Genomic DNA, 16,581 nt, shown 5'->3' with positions numbered 1-16,581 from the left:
CCACTATATATACAGCAGTATGTGGACACCTCTTCATCCACTATATATACAGCAGTATGTGGACACCCCTTCATCCACTATACATACAGCAGTATGTGGACACCCCTTCATCCACTATATATACAGCAGTATGTGGACACCCCTTCATCCAACTCCATGGGCCTTTTCTACTGCCACCCCGGAAATTTGTTAAATTCCACACTCCTCAAAAAAGGCTCATTGCTCCCCGTCCTCTGCCATCTCAGGGAGAGGAATTAGTCGGGCAACTGGCCGGATATATGTCTGGTTCTTCACCTGGATCTCCACTGATCTAACACGACCATCGGTCCCAGGCATGGTCTTAGTTATACGGCCCACCGGCCAGGAGGCTCGAGGCAGCTGAGTGTCCACCATCATTACTACTTGGCCAGTTTCCAGGCTGGCCATTTCTCTCCGCCATTTCCCTCTGTGCCGTAGACTTGGTAGGTAATCCCGAATGAATCGGGCCCAAAAATGGTCAGCTAAGATCGGGCTGTCGCCACCGGCGTCTGCCTACGAGGTTGGTATCAGCATACATGGCTTGAGGAAGTGACGCATCTCGGCGTCCCATCAAGAGCATATTCGGTGTAACCGGATCGGGTCAGCGATGTCTGCAGAGCGATATCCCAAGGGTTTGGAGTTCAGTATCCCTTCCCTTCTATCAAGACGGTCCTCAAGACAGTTTAGGTGACAGTTTGGTCCCCCAGTACGACTCGTAAGGCCTTCTTTACAGATTTGATCTCTCGCTTCCATGTTCCTCCAAAATGAGGAGCTCCTGTAGGGTTAAATTTGAATGAGATTTGTTGGTCCATCAGCTGATCCTGGAGGCTGTGTTCCATGGCTTTGAAGGCTTCCTCCAACCTGGCTTCTCCTGCCCTGAAGTTCGTACCTCTGTCAGCCAGGATCTCGAAGGGTTTCCCCCGTCGGGAGATAAACCGCCGTAGGGCCATGAGGAAGGCTTCAGTATCCAAACTCTCCAGTAGGTCCAGGTGGACACATCTAGATGTCAAACACTTATAGAATAGAATACCCCAGCGCTTTTCCACATGACTACCTAGCTTGATCATCAAGGGGCCAAAGCAATCTACTCCTGTTGACCAGAAGGGTGGTTTAAGGAGGCACAAGCGAGCAGGAGGTAAATCTGCCATTTTGGGCACCGTGGCTCCGGCCCGCCATCTCTGACATTCTACGCAGGCGTATTGGTGCTTACGAATGGCTCCTCGTCCTCCAATTATCCAGTACTTCCGCCTCATCTCCCCATAGACCCTCTCTGGCCCTGGGTGGAGAAGCCTCTCATCATAACTCTTGATGAGGAGCCTGGTAAGAGGGTGTCTGGAGTCAAGGATAATTGGGTGGATAGCATCTGGGTCCAAAACCTCTGCTTGGCGCAGCCTCCCTCCGACTCTGATCACTCCAAGGATTGGATCATATTCTGGGGCAAGAGAGAGAAGACGGCTGTCCTTAGCCACTTCCCTACCGGCTTTCAGAGCGTTTAACTCCTCAGGGGAGTAGTGTCTCTGCCGCGAGGGAGGTAGGTATCGAAGCCACCCCATCTGAGGTCTGGTTTGTGGAGGCGATCAGATCCAGCAGTGTTTGGGATTGTGCTAGGTCAGGGAGAGCTGTTGTTGGTTCCGTAGAGATGCTGTAGCATTGGGCGGACTTCCTTAACTCATGAGCTTCAGTTGGCTGCGGAGGGGCCGCACGCCTGGGGGCTGTCGGCCACTCGTTCTCTGGTTGGGACAAGAATGGTGGTCCCAAGCTCCAGCGATGGGGTTGAGCCAGTTCCTTAAGGGTTTTGCCGCGAGTAACGTCATCAGCAGGATTGTTTATGCTATCAACATACCTCCAGTCCTGGACTTCTGTTGGGTCTTGGATTTCCGCAATGCGAGTTCCGACGAACACCTTATACCTGCAGGACTCCGACTTGAGCCAGGTCAATACAGTGGTCGAATCACTCCAGTAGATGACCCTTTGGGATTGGCAAGGTGAGCTCGGCTCGCAAGGTAGAGGCCAACTGGACTCCGGAAAGGGCGGCACTGAGTTCCAGCCTAGGCATTGACAACTGCTTCTTCGGTGTGACCCTGGACCTGGCCATGACAAAGGAGACATGGGTGTGGCCTGCCTTATCCTCCACTCTTAGATAGGAAACAGCCCCATAAGCTCGCTCCGAAGCATCACAGAACACATGGAGTTCCAGGCATGATCCCAGTTGGTCAGCACAGGATGGTACATAACATCTTGGCATTTGGACATCAGAGAGCTCCGTTAACTCCGTTTCCCAACAGATCCATTGTTCCACCTAGGTCAGCCGGGTGGATTGGTTCATCCCAGTCCCTCTTGGTCTGCCACACGTCCTGGACTAAGACTTTGGCCCGGGTTGTGTATGGCAGGATATACCCAAGGGGATCGTATTGACTGGCCAGGGTCCGATAGAAGGTGCGCAGAGTGGGGGTTTCGGTACTCGGGGATGAGCGGTGCTTATACCCCAGGGTATCCGGTATGCAGCTCCACCTCAGTCCTAGAGTGGGCTCTTCTGGGTTAGAACCAGACTGCGTTAGCCATAGTTCACTGCTACTGGACCTAGCTTGTGGCGGGAGGTGCTGGATAACCTCCGCTCTGTTACTAGCCCTCTGTCGGACCTCAAATCCCCCTTTGGACAGGAGATTCCGTACTTTATCAAGGAGTGCTTTCCCTTCAGCCGTGGATGGGACGCTCTGTAAGCAGTTATCCACATAGAAGGCATTTTCCACTGAATCCAATACTTCTGGGTCACTGTCTGGATGCTCCCGTGCGTGTCTCTGCAGACCGTATATGGCACAGCAAGGACTGCAGGTGGTGCCAAATGGGAGTACCTGCCATTCATAGATTGTGGGCTCTGCATCTCGTTCCATATCTCACCATATGAACCGGAGCAGTGTGGTGTCGGAAGGCAGTAAACTAATCTAATGAAACATGGCTTTGATGTCTCCACTGATGGCTGTAGAGTGCTGCCGGAACCGGAGAAGGACACCGAGCAAGGAAGGACCTAAGGTTGGTCCGGGGAGTAGACAGTCATTCAGGCTTTTGACCAGCAGCTTGGAATGAACAGTTGAAGACATGTCGGTACTTCCCACCATGTTGCTGGATAACATGGTGAGGGAGATACCAGGATTCACGGAGTGCGTTCCCTCTTCATGAGCTGTCACTTCTGTGACGTAGCCTGCCTTCACAAGGTTATGAATCTCTCGGTTATGAACTTCTGCAAGCTCAGGATTCTTCACCAGGCGTCGCTCCGTTCCACGCAGTAGTGGGAGTACAGCCCGTGTCGTGGTTGCCAGAGGAGGATGGTTGGGCACCCGTAGCAGTGGGGTTGCATACCTGCGAACGCCATCCATTTCAGTGGTGGTGGTGCTCTTCTCCAGGAGGTCTAATGCATAGGAGTCATGTTTCGAGCGAGTGACCTCCTGTAGCTTCCACTTGGAGAAGGTGTCCATCTTCCAGAGCATCTCAACATTCCGAAGGAGGTCAGTGGCTGCACAGGGGAATGGAAATGGATTGCTTCTGGTGAAGAGGACATGCTGTGACTGTACAGCTTGGGTGGAGAGAAGTAGATGGGATGGACCTTGCACAGCCCAACCCAAGGATGTATGGACAGCAATGGGCCCTCCTTCTGGTCCAGCTCGTATAGTCTTAGTCGGGGTGACGAGATGTGGGTGGTCTGACCCAATCAGGATAAGTGGCGCTACTCTGGCCAGGTTAGGAAGAGGCAATCCTCGTAGATGAGGATATTGTTTCTGTAGAACACTTACCGGGCAGGAGTGCTCTGCGAGATTCAAGCCATCTGCCGTGAAGACATTGGTGACGTTATAGGCCGCGTCCCTGTTTCCTGAAGGTGAAATGCTAAAGGTCACAGCAGAGCCTTTCATTTGGATAACATCATGGCGCACCGTTCTGAGATTAAGGGTCTCGGGGGTCCCCTCCAGGTTAAGCTGACGGGTGGCCGCCGTGAGAATGATTGTTCTTTCTGACCCATCATCTAGAACGGCAAATGTATCGATGCTTCTCCCTTCACTTTGCAGAGTGACCTTGACCACCTTCAACATGACCCTTGGAGACCGGTTCTGCTGGTCGAGGTACAGCTCCTTTGCAGCTCCTACCATGAGCATACTCTGCTCCTTCTGTGCTTGGGGAATTACATTATGCAACACGGTGAGATGGATTTCTTTACAGCGGTTTCAGGGTTTCCTCAATGCGCAGGTCTCCGCCTTATGGCTACGGGCACACTTGTAGCATCGCTCGCCTGAAGTGATCCAGGCCTTCAATTGAGTTTGAGTGAGCTTTTTTACCCTGGTGCATGAGCCAAGGAAGTGCCCCTTACTATTGCATTATGGGTAGTAAGGCTGGAATTTGATGGTCTTGCTCTTGAGAGGGGTCTTCTTCCCGGGTTCCTCCCCGGCCTCACTATTTAAGTACACGGTAGTGGGATTTGGCCTTTTCTGTCCCCCCTGGCGTTCAAACTCCTTCCTTCCCCCGGTGGCTATGGCTGAGATTGTGGCCTGGTGAGCGATGCTCTTCGCCTTTGCCTTCACCTCCAACCATGCGGCGCAGGTCTCCGAGAGCATAGGTGCTTCTCAAGCCCTCTTTCAGGATGCCTGTTACGGATACAAGTATCCTGTGAGTGTATCGTGTGTGTTTCTTTTCTCTCCTTCTCCCCTCACAGGTGAAAATCATCACTCCCCAATCAGTCAACAATCAATCATCAATCAGAAGACACACCTCCTCCTGTTTCCTACCCTATCACGGTTCCTTTCCCTTGGTTTAAAACCCCATCAGTTGTTTGCTCTAGAGCTCAATCTCTTTGTAAATGCCATGTTTGTAGATCTCTGTAGCTCAATCTCTTTGTAAATGCCATGTTTGTAGACCTCTGTGTTTCACTCGCTCTCTGTGTATTAATTAACCTCTCTTTTGTTTGAGCACCTCCATAGCACTTTGTCATCCCCTGTGAGTATTGTTTTGGTTATGGTGTTTGTTTGTTGCTGGTGGGAAAAGGCGGAAACCAAGACAAGTCGACCATGGGCATACACTACCCGTAGATGAACTTTGTTAAATACACTAGTTAGAACTGGGCGGACCACCCATTGTATTTTTGGTTAGTTAGTTAGCTGTTGTTGAAATAGGCTAGTCTAGCTTAGGGGTGTTTTGAATACTTATTCTTTCTTTCCTTGGGTCCAGCTCAGCCCCTTTTCCTGCTCCCCCCATTACCGTGTGTTTATAAATATACCCTGCGTTTGACGGTATTATTTCAGTTGTCGTGGTTATTTCGTTCACACTTACTTTGTCACAACTACCATCCCCCCTAGACTGTCGGGCCAAAAGGGATTCGTAACAATGCCCTTATTCAAACACTGTTCAATGAAATTGTCTCTGAGGTACACTGGAAGTTTGCTAAGAAGCCTGTCCACGTGGGAACCACATTTCAGCTCGTTCCCGTCTTCTCCTTCAACGGATTGGAGCATCGAGGTCAGGGATTGGACAGCCAGGGAGAATTCTTGGAAGACAGCCATGTCTACCATTTTAATTGGAGACGTGTTCAGGATGTTGTTTAGTTCATTCTGGGCTAGCTGACGTGGCTCACCATATCTCACCTTCAGGGCCTGGAGAGCTGCAGTGTATGGTGTTGCGGAGTGCATAAAGGATTGGGCCAGCCTGTATGCACTGGGAAACCGCAAATGATCCATTAGTACTTGGTATTTGTAGCGTTCTGACATTTGACTGTGAATACCCAGTAGGCTCTCCAATGCCATTTCCAAAAGGACAAATTCACTCTCCTTTCCCTTTTCAAAGTATGGCAATTTGGGTCTGGGAATTCCATAGGCTGAGGCTACTAGAAGTTTCATAATGTTGGCTCCCTCTTCTGGTTGCGTGAAGGATAAACCCGGGACTTCTGATGAGCCCACTGTGGCCTCATTGGGCCGGTCCCCTACTGTCCCAGACCCTCTATTTGTGGCAGCCGGAATTGGGTGAGAGCCCTCCGACCTGATGTTTGAGGACTGGCCTGGCCCTGGACGAAAGGAATGATTTGCTGTGGTTGGTAATTGGCAGAAAGGCGAAGGAGTGATGCTTTGTCCAGATGGAGGAATGCTAACTTGTGTCACTGGCATAGAGGGCGTTGGCGGAGCGGCCTGTCTCCCGTGTTGGCTGTTGACCCCGGAGCCTCCGGGGACTGTGTGCCATGCTGTACCAGAGGGGCAGATTAGGAAAGAAAGGCAGACAGGTCAGGTCCATGTGTAGGGGTGGTCAGGTCAACTCCCTGTTCGTTCCTCTCCAGGAAGGATGAGACCATCCTCCAATTCCCTTCTGGCTTGACGGTGCCGTCGCTGCTGTGTCAGGTCCTTGGCAATGAATTCCTGTTCCTGTAGAGCTCTACGGGCCTCCACATCCAATTGGTGACATCGTTCGTCAGCCTGTCGTTTCTCCTCAATCTGACGCTCATTTTCCTCTAGTGCTAATAGTTTCATCGTCTCTTGTAGGACAGCGGTCTGTGAATCACTGAGGGCTAGTGAATGGCGGCTGCCATGGCCACTTCTAAAGGGGTATCCACTGGTCGAACTCCCACTCCGTCTAGAGTACTTCGACGATTTCCCTTTAGATAACTCACTTAGACCAGGAAACTCCTTGACATCGAAGCAGGGACCGAACTGAAATTTGTGATGTTTTCAGTAAGCATTTTATTTCTGTGGTTTTCTTTTTGAAATAAAAAAATGTCCAACATGATCCTGACCGGTCTATTGTTTCAGTCCCTCGGCCTGATGTGGAAAACAGTAAGCCTGTTTTTAATTTTCAAAAAGTCACAGGAGATGAGGTCTTATCTGCTATATCTGCTATAGATTCTAAGAAATCATTAGGGGCTGACAATCTGGATCCATATTTACTCAAGTGTGCGCCACCTATTATTGCTGGTGTAGTGACGCATATCTTTAATCGAACATTAGTTGTTGGAAAGATTCCTAAATCTTGGAGAACAGCTTTTGTTTAACCACTCCACAAGGGAGATGATGGTAGTGAGTTGGTTAATTATCGGCCCATCTCTAAGCTCTCCTGTTTGGCTAATATTCTAGAGTCATTGGTGACTACAATCTTCTTTAACTGTTAACAATACTATTTCTAGTAATCAATCTGGCTTCAGACCTAAACACAGTACCACTACGGCCACTGTACGTGTTGTAAATGATATTACTAATGCCCTAGATAATAGAAAGTACTGTGCCGCCTTGTTCATAGATTTATCTAAAGCTTTTGACACTGTAGACCATGCGATACTTTTGGGTAAACTATCGCCAATAGGACTGGAATTGGATGCCTGTCGTTGGTTTCATGACTATCTAAAGGATAGAAGTCCGGCTGTTAGAGTAGACGGCATCCAGTTGAAGCAATTGGAGTTGGTTAAAGGGGTCCCACAAGGTTCTATACTCGGTCCATTACTGTTTACTCTCTACATAAACAATATCGGTGATGAGATAAGAAAGTGTAAAATTCATTTATATGCTGATGACACTGTCATGTACTCTATCGCTTCAACGGCTGACCAAGCATTATCATTATTGGAGACAGATTTCTTAAAGATATTACAAAGGTCTTTTATACAGCTGAAACTTGTTTTAAATGCAAAGACAACACATTTTATGATTTTTAATAGGTTAAAAAAGTTGGTTGAAAATACACTTGCACTTACGAGCTTAGATGTTTCTCGATTTAATCAGGTCTCTGCATTTAAATACATAGGGATATGGTTGGATGATAAACTGTCTTTTAAAATGCATATTGACAAACTTTTATACTAAAAATCAAGTGTGTGTGTGATGATCGTATTAATGAGTTATCGGTTCCAATGAACAGATCAATTAGGCAATTAAACACTCAGATGGAGAAGGAGACAGACACCATGGGAGACCCATGTTTTAGATAGACAGGTATAATCTCTAGGATCACCATCACCTACTGATAAGGGTCTCTGCATATAAATACTTAGGGATGATGAACTGTCTATTAAAATGCATGTTGACGAACTTTATAAACGGCTAAAAATCAAGCTAGGCTTCCTCTACAAATAGAAGGCAAATTGTGCAAGCTACTTTTATGTCTGTTATAGATTATGGGGATGTTATTTACATGAAGGTTACGGCATCAACACTTACATCGCTGGATGCTACTTATCATTTATTACGGGTGCTGGCTACAGAACTCACCACTGTGTTTTATAACAACATGTGGGTTGGACCATGTTTTGGAATATTTGTATTCCGTACAGGCTTCCTTCTTTTCACTCTGTCATTTAGGTTTGTGTTGTGGAGTAACTATAATGCTATTGATCCATCCTCAGCTGTCTCCTATCACAGACATTAAACTCTGTGACTGTTTTAAAGTCACCATTGGCCTCTTGGTGAAATCCCTGTTAGGAGGTTTAGGAAGGTTTAGAAATCCCTGAGTGGTTTCCTTCCTCTCTGGCAACTGAGTTAGGAAGGATGCCTGTATCTTTGTAGTGACTGGGTGTATTGATACACCATCCAAAGTGTAACGAGTAACTTCACCATGCTCAAAGGGATATTCAATGTCTGTTTTTTTATTTGAACCCATCTACCAATAGGAGCCCTTCTTTGCGAGGCATTGGAAAACCTCCCTGGTCTTTGTGGTTGAATCTGCTCGTTACATATGTGTGGGGTACAGAGATAAGGTAGTCATAAAAAATCATGTGAGTGAGTCCATTCAACTTATGTGACTTGGTGAAGCACATTTTTACTCATGAACATATTTAGGCTTGCCATAACAAAATGATTGAAAACTTATTGACTCAAGACATTTCAGCTTTAAAAAAAAAAAGTTTTTTAATTGATTTAAAATTCAGGTTGTAACACACATGATGGACAAGTCAAGGGATGTGAATACTTTCTGAAGACCCTGTGGGTGTAAGGAGAACTACATTAAGGAAAATATATCTAGCTATAACCAGGTCTGCCCTGCACGGTTGTTGTAGGTTTTAATAAGTTGTTTGATGTTGTTCCTGATATAAGAAATAAGTACAGATTTATAATTCATATAGATTAAAGAACATCTAATGGGCTGTATCTAATTAGTAGATACTAACACTGCTCTCAGGGCAGTGTCTGCTCATTTTTACTAACACTGCTCTCAGGGCAGTGTCTGCTCATTTTTACTAACAGAAGTTACTTTTTTGTAGCAGGTTAAGAGAACTTACCCAGTGGTTTAGGAGAACTACATTAAGTTTAGGGAAAAGGTTAGGGTTACCTAAAATGGTAGAATTAAAACTATTTAGCTATATCCAGGTCTGCCCTGAGAACAGTCTTGATTTCCAGTAATGTGATTCTGCAACTGGTGTCAGTGTTGTTTGGTTTTGTTCCTGTTCTTCCGGCAGGTTCTCCAGAGGATCCTGATCAGGAGCCCAGTAGAGAGCAAGACTCCTCCCCCGGCAGCCAGCAGCAGTAGCAGCACGTCCACAGAGTGGTAAGAGTACCAGGGCATCCTGTTGGCTGACGTATGGAGGTGAGACGCCCCCTTGTGTCGCATCACAAACTCCAACCAGAAGAGAGCCTTGTCCATGGGCTTGATGGGCTGGTCCCTGTGCAGGCGGGACAGCCTCTGCATGTTCTCCCTGTAGGGGGCGTGGGTGAGCACCTGGTTCAGAGCCTGCTGGAAACTTGGTCCGTTGAACATGGCCAGCTCCAGGATCTTGGCAGCGCCTCTCTCCTGCAGACGCAGAAGATTGTCATACTGGTCAAAGAACAGGGGTATCCCCAGCACTGGGGTGCCGTGGTAGATGGCCTCCTGGACCCCATTGGTTCCTCCATGGGCCACAAAGGCTCTGGTCTGGGGGTGACCCAGGAGGTCTTTCTGGGGCATCCAGTCCACCAGAAGAGTGTTGTTGCCCAGAGTGGAGGGCCTCTTGCCCCGGTGCCTCCAGATCACCTTAGATAGAAGAAGAAGATATTAATTTATCTTTAAATAACTTCTTATTTACATCACTTGCATTGCAGAGAGCTTTACATATAAAAGCTAATAATGAAAAACAATCAGGATACCTTCTGAGGCAGCTTGGCGAACACGCTGGCAATCTGGTCTGTGATATCAACAGGAAGTGCATTGACAAGAGTCCCCAGAGACATGACGATCACCCCATGCTCCCCGGCACTCTGGACAAACTCCTCCAGGTCTGGAGGCAGGGGCTGGGCCGGCTTGCACTGGAACCCCCCCATGTAGATGACGTTGGGCATGGTGGGACGGGGGAAGTCAAACACAAAGTCAGACCTCATCAGCCAGATGTCAGCTTCCTGGATCAAGGAGATGATGTCACAGCCCCCTTCGAAGTACTTGGCGCAAATTGCGTCATAACTCGGCCCAACCATGAACCTCTGCTGATACACGATGATGCTGTAGTGCAGCATGTTTTGGACCCGTTGGACGAAGGTCATCTTGTCAGTGAATCCAGACCCTGGGACCGGGATGTAGGACAGGGGAGAGGGGGCGATGGCAAAATGGCCTTCCCCGCTGGTGATCCAACGGGCGTTGAGTACCACAGGCAGTTTGAGGTAGTGGGCCATCAGCAGCCCTCCAGCCATAGCAGGGTCGGTGAGCATCATGTCATACTGAGCATCCTGGAGACTCTTCATCAGCTTCTTGTCGTCGAACATGCGAGCCAGTGTGTCGCAAGCCAGGATGTGCGCTTCTTCTATCATACTGAGGAACTCCATGGTTAGTTGGAAGAACTTCAGTGTCGATACCACCTCTTGCTGAGCCTGTTGTAAGATATTAAACAGAGATTGAATGTTTCTTAGACAAAATAAATGGATGTCTTGCTGGATGGTTGATTGGCTGGTTTGCTAGCTGGATCGATTGATCAACCAATCAACCAATCAAGAAGACACATCAAACCTTCATGTGCTTCTGAAGGCACGTTATGAAGACATACCTTCAGGTTCTTCTATAGGCACGTTATGAAGACATACCTTCAGGTTCTTCTATAGGCACGTTATGAAGACATACCTTCAGGTTCTTCTATAGGCACGTTATGAAGACATACCTTCAGGTTCTTCTATAGGCACGTTATGAAGACATATACTGTACCTTAAAGTGCTTCTGTAGGAAGGCCTCGAAGAAGCTGTATAAGGATTCTTTCTCCTTAATGGTGATGGAGGTGTATAGAGGTGACTCCTCAGTGATGTACCAGCTGGTGGAGGGTCTGACCACCGTGATGGTGTGGCCTCTGGCATGAAGCTCCTCGATCAGTACCTACACATTGGTGACGTTAGTAAGCTCACAAGGGAATGGTATTATGTCAGAGGCATGTTGTGGAGAGCTGTCAAAAATGTGCCTTATAAAAGGTATTCATCCTCAATCTAAGAAACCTAAGAAGTAAATGTGCATCAAAATCGTTTAGTTCAAGCTGGAGATATCATGACCTGATCTCAATCCACTGCATCTGCCTAGGTCAGCCTTCCACATCTGCGGTAGAAGTTGGCCGAGCTACAGCAGTGTTTGTCAGACTTTGAGACATCCCGAAATCGGTCTTCTCACGAAAACGTCTGTAAGGTCCCAACGGTTTGACCTACAAAACTAATATGACCAGTCTATGGAAAGATGACTCTCACAAACATGATGGTGTTCTCTGTTTTGTTCTACGACCCCCAGCAGTGTCACTGGACTCGTCCGAAGCTAACCCATGCAAGCAAAAGGTATGAAGGTCATTTTGTATCAAAAATAAAAATAAAAAATAAGGGATTAATTATTCAAAAAATGAAAATAAGATATAATACAGACACTTCAAAATCAAAAAATGAAAATAAGATATAATACAGACACTTCAAAATCATTTTATTTTTTCCAATGTCATTCAATCGTTCTATGGGCTATAGTAGTAAAGGCCAAATTCAATATTTTATCAAATCTTTTTTCAATATATATTTTTTAATACCTAAAGGGGTCCTATAATTCAACATCATTTAGCTAAATGATCCACAGTATGACCATCTTAAAACAACTCCATATGTTAGCACAATACACACAGTAGTCTCATTGAGATGCAGGGTTCTTCAATTCCGGTCCTGGAGTGCCGACACCCACTTTGGTGGTTGTGGTGAGGTGTGGCCTGATTAATATAGTTGAAATCATTCATTTGAAATCACAAAACTTGTGTAGAACACCATAACGGTAAATGACCAATAGCAGAGGTTTCTACAGTACTGAAAATCCGTATTTAAGTAAAAGTACTTTTATAATATATATTTTTTTTTCTTCTTCTTGCGGCTATTTACAACGTTTATGTTTGGCGGTCAAATGTCCAAAGTGTCCAAAGTCTGTTATGAAGGCAAAAGGGTGGCTACTTTGAAGAATCTAAAATATATTTAGATTTGTTTTACACTTTTTTGGTTACTACGTTATTCCCTATGTGTTATTTAATAGTGTTGATGTCTTCACTATTATTCTACAATGTAAAAAATTGTCACAAAAAAAACCTTAAATGAGTAGGTGTGTCCAAATCGACTACTGTATATATATATAAACTCAGCAAAAAAAGAAACTTCCCTTTTCCAGTGATAATTCGTAAAAGTCCAAATATCTTGACAGATGTTCAAGGGTTTAAACATTGTTTCCTATGCTTGTTCAATGAACCATGAACAACTAATGAACATGCACCTGTGGAACGGTCATTAAGACATTAATAGCTTACAGACTGTAGGCAGACTGTAGGCAATTAAGGTCACAGTTATGAAAACTTAGGACACTAAAGAGGCCTTTCTACTGACTCTGAAAAACAACAAAAGAAATATGCCCAGGGTCCCTGCTCATCTGTATGAACGTGCCTTAAGCATGCTGCAAGAAGGCATTAGGACTGCAGATGTGGCCAGGGCAATACATTGCAATGTCCGTACTGTGAGAAGCCTAAGACAGCGCTACAGGGAGACAGGATGGACAGCTGATCATCCTCGCAGTGGCAGACCACGTGTAACAACACCTGCACAGGATTGGTACATCCGAACATCACACCTGCGGGACAGGTACAGGATGGCAACAACAACTGCCTGAGTTATACCAAAATCGCACAAATCCCTCAATCAGTGCTCAGACTGTCCGTAATAGGCTGAGCGAGGCTGGACTGAGGCCTGTTGTAAGGCATGTCCTCAGCAGACATCACCGGCAACAACGTCACCAATGGGCAAAAACCCACTGTAGATGGACCAGACAGGTCTGGCAAAAAGTTTTCTTCACTGACGAGAGCTGTTTTGTCTCACCAGGGGTGATAGTCGGATTTGCATTTATCGTTGAAGGAATAAGCGTTACACCGAGGCCTGTACTCTGGAGCGGAAACGATTTGGAGGTGGAGGGTCCGTCATGGTCTGGGGCGGTGTGTCACAGCATCATCAGACTGAGCTTGTTGTCATTGCAGGCAATCTCAACTCTGTGCGTTACAGGGAAGACATCCTCCTCCCTCATGTGGTACTCTTCATGTAGGCTCATCCTGACATGATCCTCCAGCATGACATTGCCACCAGCCATACTGCTCGTCCTGTGCGTGATTTCCTGAAAGACAGGAATGTCAGTGTTCTGCCATGGCCAGCGAAGAGCCCGGATCTCAATCCCATTGAGCACATCTGGGACCTGTTGGATCGGATGGTGAGGGCTAGGGACATTCCCCACAGAAATGTGCTGAGAACTTGCAGGTGCCTTGATGGAAGAGCGGGGTAACATCTCACAGCAAGAACCGGCAAATCTGGTGCAGTCCAGGAGGAGGAGATGCACTGCAGTACTTCTTCGGGCTAGGGGGCAGTATTTTCACCTCCGGATGAAAAGCGTGCCCAAAGTAAACTGACTGTTACTCAGGTTACTCAGAAGCTAGGATATGTATATACCTAGTAGATTTGTATAGAAAACACTCTGAAGTTTCTAAAACTGTTAGAATAATGTCTGTGTGTATAACAGAACTGATTTGGCAGGCGAAAACCCGAGCACAATCCATCCAGGGAATTTGTTTTATAGGTCATTGTGTTATCCAATGGCTTTCTAAGGCTAACCTGACTAATATGGGCCCTGATTTCAGTGCCTATGGCTACCACTAGATGTCAACAGTCTTTAGACATGGTTTAATGTTTTTCTTTTGAGAAATGAAGAAGTAGTGCTCTTCTTTCTACGTGTCACTCTGAAGGGTTCTAGTCTTTTGTTGCGCGTGAACAGGAGTGCACTCCGTGTTGTTTTTCTTCGGTATTGGAAACAGATTATCCCATCTTAAATCTTGCATCGATTATTTACGTTTTAGGATACCTGAGGTTGGATTAGAAAAGTTGTTTGAAATGTTTGGACCAAGTTTACAGGTAACTAATTAGATCCTTTGTAGGCATGTTGGAACCGGTGTATTTCTGAATCAAACGCGCCAAATAAATGGACATTTTGGGGATATATAGAAGGAATTTATCGAACAAAACTACCATTCATTGTGTCACTGAGACATTTGAGATTGCAAAAAGATGACGATCTTCAAAGGTAAGACATTTATTATATGGCTATTTCTGACTTTCGTGTCGCACCTGGTTGAAAGTGGTTTTCATGTTTTTGAATGCGGGTTGCTGTCCTCAGATGTGTGTGCTTTCGCCGTAAAGCCTTTTTGAAATCTGACACAGCGTCTGGATTAACAAGAAGTTAAGCTTTATTTTGATGTATTACACTTATATTTTCGGTTATGTTAAATATTGATATTTCTGTAGTTTGAATTTGTCGCTCTGCAATTTCACTGGATGTTGTCAAATTGATCCCGCTAACGGGATTGGAGAGTTAAGGGATCCCTAAGAGGTTTTAATGCTGCTGGTGGCCACACTAGATACTGACTGTTACTTTGATTTTGGCCCTCCCCCTTTGTTCAGGGACACATTATTCAATTTCTGTTAGTTACATGTCTGTGGAACTTGTTCAGTTTATGTCTCAGTTGTTGAATCTTGTTATGTTCATACAAATATCTACACAAGTTAAGTTTGCTAAAAATAAACACAGTGAGAGGACGTTTTATTTATTTTTTGCAGAGTTTATACATAAATATATGTATTTTTTCCAAGCAGGCCGTGGATGACCAACTGCCCAGAAAGTTTCCATTAATAACCTCCCCCGGCCAGCGGGCAGTCCTGTATGTCGAGCCCTGCGACATAATATATAATAATATAAACCTATGTAATTGGAGGGATTTGGTCAAATGTAACTAAGTTAACAGTAAGTTGCAATTATTGACACACTGAAACATGTACGCCTGGCACTTACTACCATACCCTGTTCAAGGGCACTTAAATATTTTGTCTTGCCCATTCACCATCTGAATGGCACACAGACACAATCCATGTCTCCATTGTCTCAGGGCTTATAATTAACCCGTCTCCTCCCCTGCATCTACACTGATTGAAGTGGATTTAACAGGTGAGATCAATAAGGGATTCATATATTTCACCTGGATTCACCTCATCAGTCTATATCGTGGAAAGAGCAGGTGTTCCTAATGTTTTGTACACTCACTGTACAATACGTCAAGACACAACTATGGAACACATTTCTATTTGCTTTTCAAAATTCCCTGATTTTTCAGAAATCCTGCTTGGATTCCCGACATCAGAAGGGAATAATCAGCATGAAATCTTTGTAAAGTAACAAAACGCTAGACACAACATTGAGCACCTTCATGTTGACCCAGTGGCTTCCATCGACAGGAAAGACCAGGACTTTTCCTCCATGGCAGGACGGTGCAGGAAGGAGAAGGAGAAATGACACCAGACTTAGAAACGAGAGGTCTCCCCAAGGAGAGCGGGAATACATTGTGTCTACACAGAGGAAAAAGGGGACAAAAGTCACTTGTTTTTCCAACTAGTCACCTCTAGACGTAAAATGCTTTATTGACCTGAAAGCAAGTCAAGTCTCGTGCAACGTATAGTTAAATAACAGTTCAATAAAACTAAACACCATTATGTTATATACTTGTGTCAATAAGTTAGTATTGTCTGCACAGCTTTATTACACTATTACATAGCAACAAACTACTTGAGTGTAGGTGAATAAGAATATCCATTAAGAGTTGGCTTACCGGTGCTATAGAGTCCATGCAGCACTAACAACGAAAATGGTTACATATCGGCTGGCAATACTTTGAACTTCTGAAAGTTCATACTCCTGATAGTACAGAAGTCCTGCCATAGCCCAGGTAGATGATTTACAAACAGATAGTGGTGCCTCCCAAATTGCACTAGTTTTGCCCAGGGTCCTCAGGGCTCTGGTCGACATAGTAGACTATTGTAGGGAATAGGATGCCATTTGTGATTCACCCACTACATGGGCAATAACACTAGTGAGTTCTGGTAAAACACACCTGTCACATAACTGACCTCTCACCCAATGTAAATGCCTACTTATCATTGATACAATCCATATGTGATTGTGTCCACCTCTAGTCTGACTCCAGGTTGTTGTCATAATGTATTCACCTGAACCTTTAAAACGTTTTGTTGTGTTACAGTCTGAATTTAACATGGATTAAATTGAGATGTT

General features: G+C 45.6%; 1 protein-coding gene across 1 annotated transcript; it reads right to left on the bottom strand.

Annotated features, from left to right (window-relative positions):
- Positions 1-7,671: 7,671 nt before the first annotated feature.
- On the bottom strand, positions 7,672-16,226 carry LOC139417913 (UDP-glucuronosyltransferase 2C1-like). The gene is made up of 5 exons (XM_071166903.1): positions 16,121-16,226; positions 15,718-15,860; positions 11,134-11,298; positions 10,092-10,805; positions 7,672-9,978 (listed from the first exon to the last, which is right to left on the bottom strand). Exons 2-5 carry the CDS (start codon positions 15,853-15,855, stop codon positions 9,391-9,393), a joined length of 1,605 nt encoding a protein of 534 aa, XP_071023004.1. The 5' UTR covers positions 15,856-15,860; positions 16,121-16,226; the 3' UTR covers positions 7,672-9,390.
- Between the last annotated feature and the right edge of the window lie 355 nt (positions 16,227-16,581).

This window comes from Oncorhynchus clarkii, chromosome 10 (assembly GCF_045791955.1).
Source record: "Oncorhynchus clarkii lewisi isolate Uvic-CL-2024 chromosome 10, UVic_Ocla_1.0, whole genome shotgun sequence".
Lineage (NCBI taxonomy): Eukaryota > Metazoa > Chordata > Actinopteri > Salmoniformes > Salmonidae > Oncorhynchus > Oncorhynchus clarkii.
This window is presented reverse-complemented; position numbering and strand designations above follow the sequence as displayed.

Bases quoted from the DNA above. Each gene is read 5' to 3' on its own strand.
- LOC139417913 (XM_071166903.1), bottom strand. From the start codon at position 15,855: ATGTATTCCCGCTCTCCTTGGGGAGACCTCTCGTTTCTAAGTCTGGTG. The intron at 11,299-15,717 runs GTGCTCAATGTT...ACCAATGTGTAG, and splicing joins GCCACTGGGTCAACATGAAG to GTACTGATCGAGGAGCTTCA. The intron at 9,979-10,091 runs GTATCCTGATTG...CTTCTATCTAAG, and splicing joins TCGCCAAGCTGCCTCAGAAG to GTGATCTGGAGGCACCGGGG.